Below are 22,582 nucleotides of genomic sequence, written 5' to 3'. Positions count from 1 at the left end.
AGAGAGAGAGAGAGAGAGAGAGAGAGAGAGAGAGAGAGAGAGAGAGAACGGGGGCTCGCGTGCTGCGGGCACCGACGCGATACAATGTATAGAACGTAAAAGTGAGATTAACAGGATGTTTATCGAGCAATTATTCGCCGCTGCAATTAGTGCCAGCATGGTCGTCTACGTCACCAACAGGTATCGTCTTTGGTCGGGTTTACGCAAAACGCTCCCTGTTCTACAGCGAAACGCGACACCTGCGAGATGGTTTGCCGATTACAGCTTAACAACTATACCGGGGATAAATTGCGTCGTGGTAGATTCAACTGCGTGTTTTCAACGTCTCTCTAATTTCGATTAAATCAGGATACGTTCGAGATCGTTGGAGTGCTGCACTCGCAGATAAGAACGTATCTGCCACTAGGAAAATGTTTGAATGTAACAGACTGTACTTTCAAAAACTTTTCACTCTTGGATCAGTCAGTTAACCCGTTGCGGTCCAAATTTTCTGATTTCGGTATATTTTTTTTTTTCGAGCCTTACTGGAGATAGAAACGCAAATGGTTAAATGTTTATTAAAAGTGTCCAAGTCCTGTGAGTTTATGTCCACCCGATGTTTACGAGTTAATTTAACCATCGATTCTAAGAGAAAAGTAATCACATAGAAATATACCAAACCGGGAAATCCTCCTAGACGCTTCGTGCCCGTTCCCATCGAAAGCGGCGATCGCAGCCTCCTGCGTCGCGCTTTTTATTGCAGATTGTTACGTGCGGTTTTACATTTACATTCCGTGAATGGTAACGGCATTGCGCCAGCTTTGCGGGTAAAATCGCACACCTGCGCGGACTAGTTTGCCGCGGCACACTCGCGACGAAATAAAGCAATAAGCAAATAAAATCGCGACTACCGGCGCACAATGGAGGAACCGACACGGACTTTCCACCCTTTTGCGACCCCCGTTTCCAACCCGCCCCTTTCTTCCGTGCCGATTCCCGTGCTTCTTTCGAACCCATCTCTCTCCGTTTCAGGTCGTAAAGCAACGCTGGGCAACTGTTTGCCAAACTTTTATTATCAACAGTTTTACGAGCTGTCCGGTTAACTCTCGACTGCGCCGACTGCTGGCGCAATATCGTCTCGTATTCTGTACTTTTTCCAGAGAATAACAGGATGATACAGCGGAGATAAATACCGTTGAGTTAGCTTTTTTCCCTCGTCTTGATTTATCCGATGAAAAGCGTACCGTTAAAGTAATATCGATGGGTTGAAACTGTCGAAAAAAAAAAAATGAAATTTATTCTTCCAGATGCGATTACTTCAGCTCATACAGTTTCTTTTATACACCTATGTTCAACGAGGATAATTAGGTGCTTCCGGTTAAACGGCCCACCTTGCATACGCGTAGGAACTAAACAGAGATGAGAAGTGGACTAGCGGGTCTGATCGCTAACAGCATAATCTACTTAGTTCTACCGTAGGAATACCGTCGGCCTATGGTACGGCCCAGTAGATTATACTGTTACTGATCAGACACGCTGGCCATCTTACAGATAGCAATAACTCTTTGAATAATCGAGCCAACTCGGAGACGAACAATTCTCTCGATCCAATAGTATACAGATTCGATAGACAGTTCATTCCAAGTGTTGCGACACGCCTCAACGAACGAAAGAACGTTTCGCGTATGAAAAATGTGTTGAAATTAGAAGGACGTTGCGGAATTCAGCTTTTCCAATTCCAGTCACACTTTCTCGCTTGGCTCCCCCGTGTCGTACGCTATCCTTTCATAGCTCGCTGTGTACGCACCCTCTCGTATTGTGTACAAGGGCGACGACGGGGGTAGAATCTGACCCCTCTTCTGTATTGTATTACCGTGTCGCCACCTTTGGGGTAGAGAACACCGGGGATAATGTTATAGGGGTAACGCTTTATTGCCTGCCCACTCTATTTGCAGTCACCCCGGGGGAGACAAACTGCCAGCAAGAATTTCAAAAACAAACTACGGTGACGGTGGTGTCAAATTAGCGTCCAGTAGGTCGTGTATTACAAGTCAATACTTTAAGAGGATATTCGAGATTCTATATGTGGGGTGTGCATCAATAAGGAGGCAGCTCCAAACATTAATTCTCTCGCCACCGCTCTGAAAAGGAAGGATGGAATTCGAAACGACATAATTTTGTAATGCAGATACCTATGCTATGTTACGCAAAAGAAAAAGAAAGAAAATTTTAAATATCTGAATTTTTAAACGTTTTTTTTTAATTTCCTAAAAATTTGAAAAAATGGAGCTGCCTCCTTATTGATGCACACCCCTCGTATTTGTTTCGTTGTAATTTGGAGCTTTGGGAATGTGTTTTGATTTAATCGAGATTCATCAAAAATGGTACGGTTGATACGAGACCAGTACAGTTCTCAGGAACGAAATCATTACTTTTTAAACTTTCATTTCCGCATCATTCCTTCGTTTTCACCGACCTATTAGTTCGCACGGTTTGCAACTTAATCCCAACTTAATCTCCAAATTGTTGCTTGCTGGATTGCCTTCCCTCTTACCTAATTTATCTTCCTGCGCTTTTCTTCGAAATCCAGATACAATGTTCGATCTGGTACGATGTTGACAGGTTAGATTTGTAAAAAATCTGTCGCCGAATTCTTCTGCTTTCCGTTATCTCCAGGACGAATACGAGCAAATAAAAGTAAAAAGACAGATAATAGAATATGTTCGCGAATGGTGTATCGCTCGAGAATAATTTCATCAGCGGTAAAGCCAGCTTTTAAGGATGTCGTTGGTGGAATACGGACAGGGAGGTGTCGAGTGTCGGCCTGTACAGTGATCTGTTGCTGCGTGGAAACATTATAGGGAAAAACGCAATCGGGAGTTACTGTCAGATCGAATTATGCGAACCTAAGGTTTCGCGGGGTGCATAACGAGCGCGTTTCTCGAATTTCATGGGTGCATTCCGCGTGGCCGGTGAATAAGAATAAGACTACTGCGCCCTGCGATCGTTCCTTGGTAATTAGTCAAGACACAGTACAAGCCTCGCAACGGTTCCACCGACCGCGAATATTTTCATTTTACGCGAAATCCAGCAGAAATCGCACCGTTCGGGATCGAATTCCGCGCGCAGACATTTTTCAGTGGTTTGTCGACGGTGAAAAGGTCTGGAACAAAGACGGAGAGCGAAACGGGGACACAGAATGGCGAGGGGAACGAAATCCAACGACGAGCAGCTTACCCTAATTGCGAGTGGCCGTCTCGGGAAGTGGTCGAGACTCGCTCCAACTTCAAATCGGATTGCCTCGTGCATTAACAAATCTTATGTCTCGGCGACTAGAAAACCGATAAAGGGCTTTCGAATAGAATTCGCGATTTTATTATTATAAAAATTAGTTGCCGTTCCACTGGTTAAAATCTATCAAAGTACAACGGCGATAATGAAAACAACGATTATCTTAATTTAAATCCTGCGATGTAATCAAAGTTCAGATAGTCTCTAAAAGGCTCGTGGGATAATACTTCATTCGCTTTGTGTACGCTGACGAGACAGCATATCATTTCAATTGCACACACCTCGAGGGGTTAATAAGCAACGTTAGCAGGACAAGCATGCGGAATGTACTATTAGGAACCGAAGAGGTCCGTTCTCTAAAGTATGCTGATTCCATTGGACGAGGTTCGCAACGCACGCGACCTAGCGATCTGTCGCCTCGCGAAGGTCTGTTAGAATGTGACCACTGTGTCTCGAGGCTTTTCTTTGGAAGACAAAGTTGGATCCAGCGATCGAAGCTATGTCGTCGCGATGCGGCGACGATCGCATAGACAACCCCCAGCAGCTGTTCCAGCAACACCGGAACTCGGTCCCTCTGGCATCAAGGCCGACTTGGTCACGCGAAACTCGTGTTAGCGATTCGCCAAGTGGCCTTCCAGCAATCGTCAACGTTGCTCCAGGGGGTTCTCGTACACGTGTCCACAACCCTTCATTACGTGGCCGGAGTCGTACACACGGGTAACCGTATCGTGTGGGTGGTCTGCGTTCGTGACCCTGCTCGCGTGTTAATTGCGGCTGCATTGACCGTTATTGCGTGGAAGAGAATTTTGACAAACGAAGGTAGAGAAGGAATGGTTTCTTTTTTTCGCTGCGAAAAATCAGCCAGTTGGGAGTAGACTTTTTATTTTTTGTATTTTCTTTTTATTTAACCCTTTATACACGACAACAGTTTAATTACAGGGAGCTAAAGATTTCGACGACTAAACCTTCTTCTAACATGATTCGAGAGTCGTGGAAATAAAATATTTTACTAGTGCTTCAAAGTGTACCAGTTTAGGAACCTATCAATGAACCAATATCGTTACGAACAGTTCGAGATTCAACAAAATCTACAATATAAAAATAGTGTCGCTTTTAAGTCGCCCCTCGAGTGCAAAGGGTTAACCCACTATAGGCCCGGATCACAGGTCCCCCAGGTCGTCGACATTTTACCAAATAACTTAAAGATAAGGTCGAGCGGAAAGGAGAACTGAATCTATTCTAATAGCGAAAGAAGAGAGCAGAGGAGTTCGACGCGGAACAGTAAAGATTCGGAGGGGATTAAACACGCAAGTTGTAAACGGTAAACCGAGCATTGAATTTTGAAAATTGATCAACCAACGAGAGCAATTAGAGACTGCCGCGCGACCCTAAGAATGCAGGCCGGGTTTATTCCCTTTTGTCGCTCCGCGGCTTGCAAATAAACCTGTTGTGCGGAAAATGGCCGTTAGATCACATAGTTTCCACAATAACGAACGAACATTACGGGGAACACAATCAGAGTATATTATCGTACGCTTAACTTCCACCACGTGCAAACCGTCCGGTGTTTACAAAGCGGGTGATCTTAGATTAAGCGTACATGATTAATTATTCCAGCGCTCGCGGAGCCAGTCGTTGGAAACAATACACCCTGACCCGATTAACTTTGCGGGACATTCGCGTACAATGAGCGAACCGAGCCTTTCGTTCGCTTTTCGAAATACGCGGCTGTCGTTCCTGTATCCACGGTCACGATAACTGATATTCTTTTACCGCGTCACTCGATTCCATCGATTTATACTCCTCATGGATGATACGCTTGCTAGGTTGCATCGTCCGGTCGACCACTTTACGGTTTGCTCGTACAGTCTTCGACACGATAAACAACGCAGAAGCTGCCTTTTTAAGGGTAACGCAAAGCGAGGTCAGCACTGTCAACGCTGGAACGAAGCGGTTAAGAGGATTTGCGATCGCGAATCTCGTTAAAGAGAACGTTGAAAACCAACCGCGCGAATCCCAACGACGACGTCGCGCGATGACTGTTGTTAGAATGCTCGACGTAGAAATGTTTAGGAAATCCCGGCCTGTCGATACGTTCTCGACTTCTAGCCACTCGACTCGCTATGGAACGCTAGGATATTCAAAAGGTACCTCTTATATACTGCGGATCATAACTGTAGCACCATCTATATTTTTTTTATTTTTCAGTTTTTCGAGTGCGTGAGTTTTTCGAAATAGTGATTTTTAATTGTTGCGTAACTATACCACCAATATAAATAAGGGATTTAGACACTAAAGCATTTTTTACGACTTTAATTTGACCATCCCTTCTTCGATTCTACATAATATTTTCAGATGAAAAGAATTCAGTCTTGATGGTTCTGATAGTATCAATTAATACGATTTTGTTTCATACCGACTCAAAGTTCAAAACGTTTAAGAATATGCTGTAGTTATGGTCTGCGGTGTAGGTAGACTCTAAAAAAACGTGTCGATTAGAAAATACCAAGGTGCCTGTTGAGCGGGTCGAGTATTTTACACGACGACGCGAAGTGCTCGCCTTCTTTATCCCCAAGTGCCCGTGGTTAGCTCCTAATTGGATCACTGTTTGGATCATTAAATTCTACACGATCGATGGCTCGAGTTCCGCGTAACGCAACAAATTTTTGTCGACTCCGTCGATGTTATGCGCAATGTAGCGTCCGAATTACGTATGCAAATCGAAGTTGCGACGTGGCGTGGACAAAATATAGGATTCCCGAGATAAATGAGATTCGCAAAGTCAATGACGGGGACCACTGTTGCGCGCCACCTTCGATTCTGTCGGAGATTCCGGCTTGGTGAGTTCGAGGCGTGTTCAGTTCCGCGATACCCTTTGATGTCGCCACGAAGACGCGTCTCGGGGCTTGATTATACGGTGCACGGATTAATCCTTGGCGGATAGTCTCGTCAGAAAGCTGACAGCCGGTACCCGTTTGTCAAGGTACTTGCACCGAGCGAGCGTGCAAGCATGCAGGGGAAAAAAGGGGAGCTGCGAGCCCGCGCTCCTTTCGTCTCGACTCGGCCGCGGCGACTACGAGGCTCTCATAGAATTCCTAATCCGCGCCGAGATCTAAACGGTTGCCAATCATTTCCGGTTCTTGGATTAGACGCGCGCGAAAAGTCGGATCGGTTCTCTAAGAGCGTGAAACTGACTGACTGGGGCCCCTAAACCTTCCGGGCCCCAACGCGAAACGCCAACAATGCGGCCCGGCGCGAATGTTGGCTTCGTAAGCGGATTACAAACGATTTGTACACGCGTCCGAAAAAGTCTCTATTTGGCGGGCCTCGGTTGTTCCGAGCGTTCCCCGACTCGTCAAAAGCCTTCTTCGATTCAGACATGGAAAACGACGTCGACGATCGTCGAATACGCTTCAGGGGGGACGTTTCGGGTGGAAAAACTGCTGCTATTTGGGAATCTTTTTCGATCTCGCTAAATGGCTGATATAAATATATCGCGCGGACGTTGAAAATAAATGCTTCGAGGAATATTTCTATCAGTTTTCGTACTAAGTACTCAGATACCTAGCTAAACCCGTACTGTAGTTGCGCACACGCATACTAGAGCCCCTGAGAGCGAAGAAACGTGTAAAAATCTGCGATCCGAACGTGGAAAATTGTCCAGACTGGTATAGGCTGTCAGGCTATCAGGCGAGCATAACCGACGGCAATAACGTCGGCGTTATATTCTTCCTAATTGGCTTTCATTAATTCTTCATTGGATCGAACAAGCATGGTGGACGACGGCTGCGCGCGCACTCGCGCGCGACCCAACAATCGCTCTCGCGAAATTACTCGCGAATGAAAGATAATGGCACGCTGATAATGATGCTTTTTCCGATATTAAAAGAATTCCTTTACGAAGGCCATCGTAGGGAAGTTGTGCGTCAGACCACACGTTTATTTCCGATATTCATTTTAACACTTTCGACGCCAAATTTACGAATAACAGGAACGTCGACACTCTCGACACCAATAAATAACGAGCGCTTCCTCTGCTGTAAACGTGTTCATCGCGAAATGAAGTAATCGCAGGAGATAAACCGCGCGCAGTAATTACGAGAAGTAACATTTTGTAATAGGATCGCGTTATCTCGACTAGGGAAAAAACTTGATCTGTCGAGAAAAGATACTCGACGAAACGATGTCCGCGTCGCGAGCGTTGATAGATCGGAAGGACGGATCGTGTATAATCGTCGGTTCAATCATCCGGAAAGCGTGTTCGCCGGCAATTACAACGGCGTTACTCCTTCTAATTGGCCTTCATTAATTCTTTAGACGACGCCGAGCCGCGCCACGCCGCGAGCGACGATTAGCCGCGTGAGGTTAACCGCGACTGATAACGGTGTTCAACGCAGGTTGTCCAATCGAGGGAAAATCATCGAGACACGCCGTTGATATCGTTTCGAAATTTCCGTACCTTCTCTTCGGGGACATTCCAAGTGTTTTGGAGAAGATTCAAGATTGAAACTAAAAATTAAGCTACTTTATGCAAGAGCGCAATATCTGAGAGAATTGTCAGGAATTCGTGATTTCTTCTAGAATGATATTATTTACAATAGGATGACAACGGATTCCTGGGCTTTTTACGGGAACCAGCCTCTCCGGTTCTCACGACGAAATACGGTATTAGCGTTCCTAGCTCTAATCACGTAGCCGTAGTCATGCGCGTAATTGTTCTCGATGCAGTTTTTGCGGAAAATAAGGCGATTACGGTGTAAGCTTATGAACTTAGTCCCCAAGGAAAGTACGATGGATCGTTGATCGCGCCGGCACGTACTATTTCCCTGATGCGTAAACGAGTTGGTAGCGTTTTATTCTCAACAGAATTCTTTTATGATATATCTGTTGATCCCTCGAGGAATACCGTTCGTTGTTTGGGCAAACAGCGACACGATCTTACATGTAAATAAACGACTTGGAGTCCCACGGAACGAGAAAACGCTAGGTATCTATAAATGAGAACGAGTGAAAAATAATCGACGGAAGTGTCGAAACGGTCAGCTCCGGACCGTAATCGTTTCTTGGGTTCCATTAAGCCCAAAAAAACCGCGGAGGCCTTTAATCAGAGAACGCACCGAAAACGGAATATCACCGGGTCCTTAGAATCGCTGCGGCGTTCTATGAGATTTCGAAAGCTGAATCGATCACGAGATCGATTACGCCTCTCGGTGGCCAGCGTCGTTAAGGGTCAACAGCCGTGGAGCATCGGTCAATTAAAGGAAAGGTGAACTAAGCCTGGTAACAGGTCAAACGCCATGAATGGTTTGAAAAAGGATGAAAAGAGAACGATTCTTCTCAAGAACGAGCATGAACTAGCGTGAAAGGGTAGGAGGGAATAGATAATAAGAGGGAACGAGAACCTAATTATTAACTAAACAATTACAGAGACGGAAATCTCTGACGGAAACGCAGAGACGTTGGACCAAAGACTGCACAGAGGCGGGTACTCATTGGGTTGTCTGTAAAATCCCTGCCGATTTTTGGTAGGTGGTACAGGTCTGAATATATCGGAATGGTTAAAAACAAATAACATGTGAAATTTATGGAACAAAATGGTACATACAGTCAGTCCCGTAAGTATTCGTACCCTCTATATTTATTGAAGAAGTCTGTGAGTGAAGTTTATTCATGTATATATTTATAATGGAAAATTGATTTGGAGACATGAAGCCTATCATTTAAATTAGACTTTCTTCAATAGATATAGAGGGTATGAATACTCAATAATAATTCAATAAATATATAACAAAATTCAAATGTGCCTTTAAATTTTTCTTAAAAATTGGCACGAACTTTCTAGACAACCCAATGAAATGGCACATGAAAATAAAAGTGTCGGTTTACGATTGTCTTTTACTATCTATTACAGAACGAAGAAGGGACGAAGAGGTCTGGACTGCAAGCTACAGATTCAACGAATTTACGCGATTTCCTGTGTTTATCGTCATGGAGCGCTGGCAGCAGGTGCCCCCGGAGGTCGAGCAACGGAGGATAATTGACAGGTAGGAGAGCTGAATGAAACAAACGAGGGTAACGTAATTAAGGCGTCGAGACCATTAGAATCTCTTCGAAAGGATGCGGGGACAGAGGTAGTCCCTGGAAGGTGAAAGCCCGGACCCCGGGCCTTTTATCTCTCGGGGAAAATCTGATTGCCTTGGTGGGCACGTTTCGCGTTCCATGTTCGCTGACCACCGACGGCCAGCCTTCGAGAGGAACATATACGTTTGGGACGGCGCGTCCCATAAATGTCCTTGACACCTTCGTGAAAGTCCACGCGAGATCGGCCAGGTGAACAAACCGTGCGTCGAAATTAATTTCGCGCCTCTCTTCCCCACCCTAACGACGCTCCCCCTCCTTTCCGTTGCTCACCCAATTAACCAGCGTCGCGCGTTACTTACATGCGCCGATACGCTGGTAAAGACCTAATCGCGACTCGTTCGTGGTAATCTTTGCCTATGCCTTTGAGGCAACGAAATCGAGATAAGGACGTAATCGAACCGCTTACCATTAGAAGTAACGGATGCGCCGTCGTGATGACTGGCGTCGCTATCTTCGTCGAGGTTACTGTTGTTCAAGGACGTCCTGGACTGATGCCTGACGCTGAGGTCCTTGGGCGTAGACGGTGGGCTCCCCGGCGATTCTTGAGTCTGCAGGCCGGCCTGATGCATCTTGCTCGACGCGCCGCCGAGGATGTCGGTGATCATGAATCGCGATCTCTGGGGCATAGTGGTCGAGGAATCGCCGCGCTCCAAACCGTTGTTGCCGCTGTGATTGTTGTTTCTGGCGTCCAGGCCATTGGACAGACGTTCGACGCTGACACCGTTCCTCTCGACGATGTTCTCTAACCTATGCGCCTCGAGGCCGGACATCCTACTCAGGTTCAGACCGTTGTTAGCCACGGTGACGCCGCTCAGAGCCGCCACGTGGTGGTTCTGATGATGATGGACCGTCATCACGGTGCACGCAGGTGGTTCCTTCGGGCTACGGGCACCCGCGGGTGCCTCAGTCGCCACCCCAGGACTTGCCCTGTACCTGGGAGACAGAATCTTGCCGAGAGTGACAGCGTCGCCTTCGTCAAGGAGCTCGTTTCACCGATTCGAACGAAGGGAACTACACTTCACTGTATCCGAATTTATCCTCTCGTGCACTGCCGTGTCTGTTCGACTTTGCTACCAACATTCCAAGTTGAAAATGTCCTCTCTTCGCGGGTCTCCGGGTTACCTTGATCTCCCTTTTTCTCGCAGGGCTAGTCCCGAACGATGTCGGTGCCAGATCGCCGAATCTCGCGGTCGATTTCGAAGCGAGAATCACGAGCAAATGGCGCGTGAGATGGTTGCGATGCACCTTGCGCTTCCTCCCGTTCACTTAGCTGCTCCACCTCCACCCCCGCACCCTCGCCTTCTCCCGCTGTTGTTCCCGCCCCCGGGTTCTTCGCCTTCTTCTCAGCGGCAATTAAGAGGCCGCACCGCTGGTCTCCGTGGTTAATCGCTAATTGGCCACTTAACATAATTGCCGCTCGTAACAGCCCAGTCCGCCGGCCATTTCCGCTTTCCTTTTCCTCCCTTTCCTCGACCGTTTATTTATTAATTACCTCTTGATTAAATTTCATCCAAATCGGACAGCCACTCCGTTTCCACCTGGCAGCCTGCGAGAGTTCTTCGCGCGTATTTACACACGGTGCATACCGTCAACCACGAATCAATCGTGTCTAATCGTATCCGACGTTCGTTAACGAGAACTGTCGATAGAACTATCCCGTCCGTAAAACGTCACGGAATCTTCGAAGTTATTCGTCCAAACCGGCTACGATCGCCTCGATCGTGTTGCGATTAACGGACAGTCGTCGAACCGGTTTGTCAAACTCTGTCCCAAGCCTCTGACGCTCACCGAACGTCTCCCATCTTTCATCCGGATACACTGCCACACGAACGCTTCAAACTTGGTTAGTTCACTTAGTCCGTTTTTCGCGATCACCCGTGATGAATCGCGCGTACACCAGCGAGCTGTTTACCAAAAACTGACAACCGATTCGCTCCGAATCTGTCCTCTGCGACGTTCTCCAAGCTACCCGGAACTGATCTGCGATCGACAGGAACCGCGACCGGACTCGCTGGACGATCTGACCGATCCACGGTGGGCCGCGGGGCCCCAAACTCGCGGGAAATTTCGAAATCTCGATCCGCAGGAGCGATGGCTTGCGTCGTTCGTCGAGAGCGTTCTCTGTGGCGAGGCGTGCGTGTGCATCGGGTTGCCTCGACTGATCTGCTCGCACTGACCGGACGTCAGGAGCCTCCGCTTGTTCCTGGGGCGGCCATATCGGCGTTCTGGCACGCCCTGAACATTCCCCTCCGTTCCTTTTCGACGACCAATCCGCGACACCGGCGCTAACCAGCCGACCAATAAGGCAAGCGACGACCTCGGCGCCTCCGCTTCGTGGCGCGGCTACGCCCAACTAATTTGAAATGTGTTTCAGCGGTAATTCGATATAAAATTGTAGTTAATATCTTTCATTATAGCGCGGGGTGAGGGCCGCCGGCTGAAAGTGGTGGGGTTGATCGTTCCGACGAACGGGGCGCGGTGTGGGAAATCGAGGGGTGAACGGGGTAAGGGGAGAGATTGATACGAGGTCTCCCACTCGGACCGATCCTGGCTGCTCTCCTTCTCGCTCTGCTCGTTCTCGAGATCGGTTCGCGGAGCAGTCGAGCGGCTGGAGAGGTCCTACGCGACCACCTGGAAGGGGTTGAAGAGCCATCGAGGACGAAGAAGGCTGCCCTCGCTCCGAGCCTCTGTCGCCCATTTACCGGGCTGACTCGCGACTCGCCTCTTTCGAAAATGTTACGGTTAACTTTCCTGCCGTAAGTATTCGATCGATCGTATCAAATATTTTCTTGCAAACGAGTTCCGCGTACCTGTTACCGTGCTGGTCACTTCGTTAACGTTATGGCTCACCGATACATACCTAACGAGCTCGCATTAGAATCTCTTAAAGATGGCACGATTACTTTTGGAGTACGCGTGCATGCCAGGTTCATCCCTGGGGACGAGTAGCACTTTTGCACGAATTATTGGTCGCTTTGGGCTTCGAGTTACAGGTACCGCTATCGTTACAGGTATCGTAGCAATAGGTAATGGTTTCTTTTTAATAATATTCTTCAGAGAGTTAAAGTTACTCCAAAATTTTGTGTCTCGTTCTGAAGTTAAGGAGTAAGTTCAACCATGCACACGACTTGAAATTTGTACAGTTTTAAGTAATCTAACTCATTGTCCGCCGATGCTCTAAAAAGGAGACGGACTTTAATTTCTACATTTAAATAAAAACACTAACAATTATGCAAAAATAGTTCCAGTTGGTTAGTATGAATATCATCGTACAGTTAATTTAATTTATTTTTGTAATGGGTTAATATTGTCTTGGTAATGACGTCGGTGCTTGAAAATGTATCAGAACTTCTACATTCACTATTTGTCCAGCAATTGTGAAAATGTTCGTTTATTTTTAATAGCAAATCTAGATAGCTTGATAAATAGATGAATAGTTAGATAGCGTGATAGATAGATAAATAGATGGATACTTAGATAGATAGATAGATAGATAGATAGATAGATAGATAGATAGATAGATAACTGGATGGATATATACATGCATAGATAGATCTATAAATCTTTTGCAACAATTTTATAGTTATCTCAATCATCGCTTAACAGCCTTCAACAATGATTTGGTAAATGCGAAGTTCCACTATTATCGTACGAGAGCCTCGTTCGTTGCACGATGTGGAAGCGATAGTTGCCAAGCAACAAGTAAGGTTAGGGTAGTAATGGATATGCACTGTGTAGAACTGCTACATGTGAATCGGTTACCTCGATTACTGCAGCGTGGTTCCTGCAGTAATCGAGGTTCTACCGTACCTACGTTGTAAACATCTTCAAAGATATCCAATTCGAAACTTTCACGTCGCGTTACGTGTCAGCAAGTACGAAGTTTCGTCTGTAATCAGCGACGCTCCGAAACGGAAACGTAACTTTCCATCAAAAATTTCACCACCGCTCACTGAATCGAGCCTAACGACCATCTGTTTAAAGGTGTTTCCCTCCCGCTTTCCGTCGATTCTCTTCGAATTCACCGACCTCACCGGCTGCTCTTCCGGAAAATATTCGATCTCTTTGAAAAATCGCCGCTGGGAACACGTTCGTCCGCGTTGCTGAAAGCAACGTGTCGCCCCGCGTCTGGTTGGGCGCGTGAGCGTGTCCATAAAGGAATAATTATTCCGCTATCAGTCGGCACCGCCTCGAAATCGAATCAGCCACGCCGCGGTGCGTCGAAATGGAGGAATTATAGAAATTAGGGGTAGCGGCGTCATTTAATTAGGGGAGCTCGTACCGATAGGTGGGCTCGTATTTACGCGAACGGCCCCATATGGCGCTGCGTCGCTACGTAACGCAAGACAATCCTTTTTGCGCGTGACTACGATAATGTATGCGCGACACGCCGAATGTTCGCTTCGGAAATGGTCATTATGGTATAGTTCGTTACGAGGTATTTACACGCCGCGAATATGGATCACGGGTAGGGACTGGTAGCTCGGGGTATTCCAGATATTCCAAGGACCGCGATCCTTTCGTTGGTCGGGATCTGTTAACAGAAACGCGGCTGCTTAACCGTTTGCGGCAAGGAGTTGGAGAAATTCCAAGGGTCGAGTTATGTCTCGGGGGCACGCCTACTCCCATTGTCGCGCTTTCAATTATTCCCGCTAACTACGCCGCGGGACGCGTCGTGCCGTTAAACCGCGACTGTTTCAAAGAAACGAAACGGTACCTGCGTGTATCAACGTTCGCGTTTTTCCTCTTTTTGCCTGCGAGGAACGCGAGTCGAAACAAAATGATATTGCTGTAGAAAAAAAAAACAGGTTAACGGAGCCTGTAACGAGATTATCAAACCGTGACACGATCTAAAAAGGCCCCGCATCAGCAACCGCTTAGATTTCCTCCCTTCGTTTGCGCCTACGCTCCTTCTGCCCTTTTCCGGGCGCGCATACGGCCGCGCGCGCCAAGAACACCTGGAATCGTTTCCAGTCATTCTAATTTAAAATACACAAACAAGGAAAGAATTACTTGTCGAGCTGACTCGTCGCGTATACTTTTACGGAGTCGTTGCGAATAATTTGTAAAAAGTTTTGTAGGTGTCTAATTTTCTATAGACCTCCCAGGTGACCAATAGGACAACGAGAGTAAATTCAGTTATAGTTAGTCCCATAAGTACCCGTACCCTCTATTTTTATTGAAGAATTTAGATGAATGTTTCATGTTTCTGACACCTATTATTTGGAGCACGTGCTTGCTTAGGTTATAGAATCCTGTAAGAGGGATACGCGCATCACGTTACCAGCCTAGACAAGTGCGCCCACGCGTCGGTTGTTAAATATACATAAGAGCCTCGAGGTCTGTTCTGGAATATGAAGTGAAAAGATTAAAGCGCTCAAAATTGTTTCCATCAACTCGCAATTAAGTCTCATGAATTCCGTGCTCTCCTCGCGTTCGCCGTTTCTCCAAGCCAGTACTTTAATTTAAAGAGCCTTCGACTTCTCGAATGCCAAACGTTTACCGTCTCTGAAAACGAGTCCGCGTGTCTCGATTTGCTCCGATCCTCTTGAAGGACGTGGAGCGTATCTAGCCGAGCGATAAAACAAACTACCCCGATAACCTAATTCCATCGATGTTTCGGGCGCAGTTTCGTGTAGCAGTAAAGAGGAACTCTTTAAAAAAAAAATGTTACAAAATTGGTCGTAAAAGGGGCTTTACGAGGGAATAAATTTCGTAAAGCTCGCGTTGTTTCCGGTGAATCGTCGTCACGAAAGGTCGCGTCCCGTTGCAGGCGCGGATCTATCGCTCGAGGTAAACGCTTCCAAGGAGCGCTGCTCGAATTTTCGTCGGGGCGCGTAAGAAGAGAACCGTGAAGGCGCACGGCGGAGCAGGCGATAAACATTCAAAAATTAACGATCCTTTAAGACGCTCGTAAAATTCGAGCAGATAAAGATCCACCTTCTACTTGCTTCTTCCGAGGCCCGTATCGGCCGGCACGCACGAAACGCATTCGCGAGCTCACAAATTACTCCCACGCGCGCTAATAGTGTTTCGCGCGTGCGACCCGCGCGAATGCGCGTCTGCCTACGCGCGGCACGAGTTAGTAACCTAGCCGGCCGATCAAATCGCAAAAATGAAATCCTGTTCGCGGTGAATTACGACGGTGAAACCTTCCACGCCGGAGGAACTTTTAGACGATTCGAGGCGTTGCACGCGCGATGCGGCCAGCCATCTCTACAGATTAATTGCGCACAAGTTGAGAAGGTAACGCGGTAACTGTTTACCGTTCGAAGAGTCGGTTCTAGATAGGGTTCAAGTTACTGAACTATCCTTTCGAATGGCGCTTCCGAGTGGACGTCGTAGGTCTAGGTTGGTTAATAATTTAATAATCTAGGTTGGTTATTTAAGAGTATGTTTCGCATATTAATTTGACTAGCAGGAGTGTAGGTGACATGAATTTTTGGAACGACTTAATGTATAGCCGTTTTTGCGATCCAATATTACTCTGTGTTTGACAACTATACCTGTCGTAGTTTGATTCTCGCGACACACATAGACGCGCGTTCTGAAAAGAGGACGCCACAGTTTTCCTTAATAACTACACTATTAGGATTTATTTTTTATTTTTTCCGTACTAACTTCAGTCCAAGTTAACCCTAAAAATTAAATTCCATTAGTACGAGAAAAAAAAATAATTAAGGTCTGAAAGGGTCAAGGCAATTGGTGCGAGGAATCGAAGGAAGAGTGGATTTTTTTTCCGCTTGCACCGTGGTTAATAAATGGTGAGTATGAAGTCTAAACGGGTCAGCAGCAACCAGGATTAATCTTCTTTGTTATATGTTATGACAAAGGAAACATTTCAAAGACAAGCTCTAGGATGTCGTGACCCTGAACCCGAGAAAAATATGTTTCTGGTGGAAGACAGTGAAAGTTTACTATAAAGTTAACCGTGTACGGCGAGCATACTCAAACACGTGAACAGTGCTCGTCTGTACTAGACCCGAACGAACGATGAACGAACGAAGGAACGGTCGCAGAAGTATGTAATAGTAAACACAGCGTCGCGGCTACGTGGCACACGTATGCGCGCTTACGACGGTGGTAGACCTCATACCGTGTCCAATGCATATTCATACGGCCATACATTATACCGTGCAGTGCACGCGGCAGGCCACTGCTGATCTTAGATTAAGGTAAACGCCGGTTAAGTTAACGGCTAAACTTCCATAAGTCGGAGCCGCTCGCATGCGCATCGCGGCGATAACCAAAGGAGGGATCCTTTCCTCGGAGGGAGTCGATTCTCCTTTTTACCCCACTCCACGACGTTTACCTCGCGGTTTCCTCGTCGTCTCTTCCACCCTAATCTTGGCTACTCTTTGCCTTTATCTCCCTTTCGTTTTCCTAGTTCGCCCTTTTTCGGCCTTCTCTTAGTTCCTTCCGAGCCCTTTGTCACGCTCGACGTCACGCTCGCACGCGATATGGAATGCGATTAATGCGATATTAAATTTCTCTTGTTTACTTGTTTTATTCTCCAGTGTTAAAGAACATTCGGAGTTTTCGGGTTATAAGTGTTTCATTTGAGATTTACTTTAACTAAAAAGTAAGGCAATTTGAATAAATAAAGGAAGAAAGAAATTCACTTAAATACCAGTTTTATTCACACTATTTGTATTTTGTAATTTTCAAATATGATACTTAACCTGATAAATTCGCGTGCATTCGGAACCAGCCAGCGGAGGAGAAAGAAAGCCGACGAGCAAATAATAGTTGGCTCCGATTTCTTAACCATTTTGCGTCGACTCATTATGCATGGATTCGCGCAAGATATCCGAGTTTCCACGGACCGGTATGCATGAGAAATTAATTAAAAACACCGCGGAGAAACGGGCTGACGATATCGACAGGATACGTCGCGAGGCGGAAGTTGCTCAAGGACCGTTACCAAATCGACGATTCCTCGCGGAGTGTCGCAAGGGATTCGTCCACGGTTTCTTCTTTGACTCTTTATTTTCGGGTATAGGGCATGCGATACTACATTCATTTTCTTTGTAACTTGTTTCATTATTAACCCTTTCAATTCTTTTTTCTCGTACTAAAGGATACTATAGTAACTTGAACCCTATCTAGAACCGACTCTTTGAACGGTCAAACGTTAGCCCTACCGAATTATTTTCATAAGTAGTGCACAACTTAAATTTATCTTAACGCGTGACGACTGCAATTGGTGGTTGGTTCTTCCGGTACGTCGATCAACGAATTTATTAACACTGGCCGTTTCTACCGAGTCACCGATTTGAGAATTGCGCAACGCGTGGACGGTTTCGCGTGGGGCGACTATCCACCCCCGATTCCAATCTCGACCGCGTGTTGCGCTCGTTAGTGCGAAGCGCGGCCACAAAGTCGAAAGAAAAAAGCGTTTCCAGGTAATGGCGGTACTTTTCTATAGCAATTAAGATAATATTTGCATTCGGGGGTTGTGATTTCCTGCAGGTGTTCGAGCGTCGAGGGTTGGAGGGTCCGAGGCTCTCGTTAGTTATACCGTGTGTTCCGCCTGTTACCCACACACGTTCGCCTTCTCTTGTGTTCTTTCGTGTGTTGCACGCAGCTGCATTGGCGTCGGGGGGCGCGTATTTATCGGCGAAACGGTGCTGCGAGGAGCAAATTTAGCGGACATTTTACGCCAGCGAGAATACTTTGAACGGTTCCCGTTCGGCGGGTGCGAGCGATAGAATTCGAGTCGCGTCCAAGTCGCGTTATCCGATTTGTACGGAAAATGCAAATCACGCATCGATCGAACGGTTCGCACGACTACTGGTAAAAGGATTTCAAAGCCGTGACTCGCGCAATCGCGTCGAAACGCGACGATAACGATCGCGCCGAGAAAATCGAGAATCGAGAAAGCATTCGTATAAAATAGTAATTTCGCGATTTCTCGAGGGGACGACCAAGCGGTCGGGTCACGCTAATCACACCTGGACGCGACGACCTCGTGTGACAACCTAGAGAAGTCCACGTCAATGTCGTTTCCACAGGCTCGCTCCGTTGCGCCCACGTCGTCCGATATTCGATAGACGAAGAGGCGCGAGTACAAGTGGCGAGTATGACACATCGAGGGGGTTCGTTTGCACGTAGCGCTCGCGGGGAGGGCGAGAATTAGCGGAGGCCCCAAACGAGGGGGAGGTACGTGGCTATTAGATCTTTCTCATGCTGATAAAACTGTATAATGGACTTAATCGCTTTGCGCCCGGCCCTCGGCTAAATTTTCGTTATTTTTCATGGGTCCCCGACCACCACCTATCGCCACGACAGATCTACTCCCGTTTTTCGGCCTCTCTGTCGCCCTTTCTCGTTCCCTCCCCCGTCGTTTCTCTGTGAAGCTCTTTCCTTCTCTTTCCCTTTCTCTCTCTTCATCGTTCCCTTGCTCCTCTTTTTCCTTCCTAACCCCTTTGTTCCTCAACCACGAATCCATTGATCCCGCGGGACGTGGAACTCGGAACACGCACGTCCGGCGGTAGCTCGCCGATGAAACACTTTTACGGACATCCATCGTTCGGGAAATTTCGAAACAAAGGAACAACCAGGGGCGCAGAGCGACGAAGATTATTTGTTACTTGTCGCGTCTCGCGACCATCCCCCTGGATTATTCATCGCGGCTATTCGCATCGCTTCGGGAGCTTTCCTATTTCCTCTTCGCGCTTCGTTGGCTTCCCTGACAAGAAGCGACGGTAGCCAGAACGAGACGAACTGGTACGACGTGCACGATTATCCGAGATTACTATTAGTGAGACGTAACGTCCACGATAACTTAATTTTTGGATAATCGAACGGAGAAGCCGGGAACCAGGCGCCCTTCGAAGCACTTTTTTTTAATACAGGGTTCAATGAGGGCCTTCCTTCTGGAGGCTTGTGTTTAAAGTGTAACTATTTTGTCAATTTTCCTCTAATCCTGTTTTTCCTTAGTTATAATGACATTCATAATGAATAGAACAAAATCAGTTTTTATTGGTTTGAACCATCAGGCGGCACTTAATCGCGTTATCATATTTGGCCCGTTCCGGTGACGTAGAATATTGCACAACTTTGAAAACAAATTGAACAGAGCAGTTGAAAATTTTAGAGAATCCTCTATATACGTGTACAAATAAACGTACCAAATTTCAAAAGTTTACTTCAAGTACTTGACCAACAAAAAAATCATGAAAAAGGGGGGTGGTTCCTCAAACAACTAAACTAGTGTATGTTTCGAAGATTTCGCGTGGTCAACAGGAAGTTTATCGATTCGATACATTCACGTACAAAAAATACGAATCCAGTTGGCGAATCGTCGATCCTGGGTAATCTCGGCGGGTGTAGGTAACGGTGGACCGCCGTGATTCCACGAAACGCGAACGCTCGCTTCCCATTATAGGTAGCTACACGATCGTACAATTTCCTACGGTTTCACGGATCGCTCGTATAACTATTTTCCCATTTCCCCGGGCCTGTTTCGTGCGAGTACATCGTATGGAACGCCGTGCGCATCGAGCAGCCAGCCAATCGACGGAACCCTGGATTCTCTGTCGGACTAGCCAACCGGCAATTTGCATTCTATGCCAGCCGATGGCGCCCGAGACCGCTTTTTAAGGCGGTTACGACCATTACTGTAATGCTCGAGGTCGTGCGAGTCAATGCCACGGAATCGACCTACGAATCTCTCCGCGACTCCTCCTCGCTGATCCTATGCAATCGATCGAGGAAGTCGATGCTAGAAAGGGCGAGAATAAACATGCTCGATTCGCAGGCTAGGAGTCGCGGGTAATAAACGCGACCGATTATTTTCTTTTCGTGGGGGGGAATCGAACTAACTGCCATTTTGCGCGCGATTGGGACATTCCAGAGAGGTCGAAATTTGCTCCTCGTTGCGCAGGATTGATAGTCGCGATCAACCTCTCGAGTCGGCAGGACGGTAATAAAGAATCGTGAAAATGATAAAAATTCGGAGAAAATTTGTTTGGCGCGCGTCAAAGGTTGCTAAGAAGATTGAAATTACACCCGTGGAAAGGATATCTATATCTATGGTTGCGAGCTAGTAACTCTGCAACGGTTGCCAATGCCTGTGCATATATTATTGTAGTAATTAAAGTTACCTTTGTACCTACGGGAATGCGCGTACCTTATAGATATGCGAGCAGGTACTCGTAAGGGCGAGCCAGGCAATCTCGAGCAACTAAACTAATATAGAAACTTGCGCGTACTTATCCGCTGTAACTCGTGACAAAACGAGTAGTTGGGAATGAACGTGACTGTGATCTGGGAACAGCATCTGCTTCACATCTACTCGATATTATTAATGTAACGTTCTAAATCCGTGATGCAGGTGAAAATTTATTTAGTCGCCCTGAATTAATTACGATAATCATTACTGGTTCTCTATTACTCGTGGACAAAAGACAATTGAATTTCTACATAGAATGTAATTTCATTGCAATAAGGTTCTGCATTAACGACATTTCATATGTACCAACCAAATAGCAGACAAATGACATCGCTCGATACGTCGTATTTCGACAATGGAGCTACAGAATGAAGAACAGAAGTAAAATTTCGTGCGTTATTCGGTGTTTTGGCTCGAAAGCACTAAAGCAAATGTACACGAACGTCGCGTTAGTTCCTCTAGAACGATTTCCGATGTACACACGAGTACTTACGCGTCGGATTACTCTGAAATTTTGAGACCGTGGATAAATGATCGCGGAGAACGTGGACATTTATTTTCAAACTTGGTCACTGAAAATAACACACAACAAATTCGACGCGACGTAAAATCAATCGATGCGTCGTGGAAACTCCGTTGCCTCGTTCCAGTTTCTCAAATGAAGGACAATTCAAAAGCCACCGCGTTTAAATTTCGATGTATATTTATCAAATTACGTAGGCGCCCTTCTGTACTACAACTGATCTCATCGTTCTTGATCGTCAAGGTTGAAATTACCAGCTTTGAACCTAGCAAACTACTTCCGCGCAGTTCTTTCTATAAGCACTTAGCCATAAACGACACATATCCTGTTTGCTACTTGTGTGGCATTTTTGCCTTCTCGTTAAAAGAGCATTGAATATGTCTACGATGCACTTTGTTTTCAAGATTCGAGACAGAGATTAATGCATCCTAATCAATGTTGTTCTATGTACATCTGAAACGAGACCCTGCAATCAGAGTCACGAAACAACAAAGTCATTTTTCAGATGAGCAACAACTATAATCACACTTTCATCACACTTCACAAATGTTTGCAGTACAAATATAATCTGTATATTTAGCTTTGTATATTGGTAAACGGTTGAAAAATGTTGCATTGTCTGAACGCGTTACAAAATAAATTCTCAGAACAGATTCTAATATTGTATTACTCTTTTTTGTTTTTACAAATTATGTAATGTAATGTAAAATATTATAGAACAATATTCATTCTCCAAGAAAATAACATGAGCTTCAGCATACAAACTTCAAATCGAATTTCACGGAATTAGCTGAAAAATGACGGAACTCGATCTAATTTTATTTCGTGACTTTTATTAGAGAGACTCAAGAAAGCGTCAGTGTAATAACTATGGCTGTATAGTTGAAACACTTAAAATAAATACTGGTACTGGTTAGAGAGACTCTGTTTTCAATCAGTTCGATAAATTCAGACCCGTTCCAGTGCCACCTGCCGAAAATTGGTACGAAGTTCCCGTGGAGCCTGATACATCCACGGTAGCCTGTTATTAAATTCCGTCTTTAACCAAATTCGCGTCAGACGACGCGAGGGCGGAGAGCCAGACTCTGCTCGCGAGACGAAGTTATACGCACACGTTTCCCAGTTACGTATATTCCCTGTGGATGAAGTTAGGCCGGAAGTTTCTGTGTTAACTCGAACTGTTTGAGAGACCTGGGGAGAGACTCCTAAGACTCATCCTCCCGCGACTTCCACTCCGTCTCCGGTCTGACCGCGTTGCTCCAGCTTCGTTCTTCGTTCGTCTTAGAGCGGCTGATTAGCATAGAAACAGCGGTAAACTCGTGGCTAGCTTACCGACCTAACAGCGTGTAAAATAACCGCTAAGTTGTCAAGACAATGCTCCTACGCGCGTAGCACGCCGGCGAGCAGGCCGAGTCTGAGCATCGCCACGAGCCAAGTCCTCCGGCGAATTACTTCCTTCGTCGCGGCATTGT

General features: G+C 46.3%; 1 protein-coding gene and 1 long non-coding RNA gene across 2 annotated transcripts in view; one reads left to right on the top strand and one right to left on the bottom strand.

The window, feature by feature from the left end:
• The window catches only part of LOC128892106 (homeobox protein B-H2-like), a 28,272-nt gene extending 16,685 nt beyond the window's left edge, over positions 1-11,587 (bottom strand). Inside the window, exon 1 of the mRNA XM_054152227.1 lies at positions 9,818-11,587. Coding sequence (XP_054008202.1) covers positions 9,818-10,265 — 448 coding nt within the window. The 5' untranslated portion in view covers positions 10,266-11,587. The remainder of the gene's footprint in view (positions 1-9,817) is intronic.
• A 413-nt stretch (positions 11,588-12,000) lies between these two features.
• The window catches only part of LOC128892142 (uncharacterized), a 33,462-nt gene continuing 22,880 nt past the window's right edge, over positions 12,001-22,582 (top strand). The window contains exon 1 of the long non-coding RNA XR_008461015.1: positions 12,001-12,167. This is a non-coding gene — a long non-coding RNA (uncharacterized LOC128892142). The remainder of the gene's footprint in view (positions 12,168-22,582) is intronic.

Source organism: Hylaeus anthracinus, unplaced genomic scaffold (assembly GCF_026225885.1).
Source record: "Hylaeus anthracinus isolate JK02 unplaced genomic scaffold, UHH_iyHylAnth1.0_haploid 12002, whole genome shotgun sequence".
Classification (NCBI taxonomy): domain Eukaryota; kingdom Metazoa; phylum Arthropoda; class Insecta; order Hymenoptera; family Colletidae; genus Hylaeus; species Hylaeus anthracinus.
The sequence above is the reverse complement of the archived record's forward strand: the minus strand, read 5'-3'. Positions and strand labels throughout refer to the sequence as shown.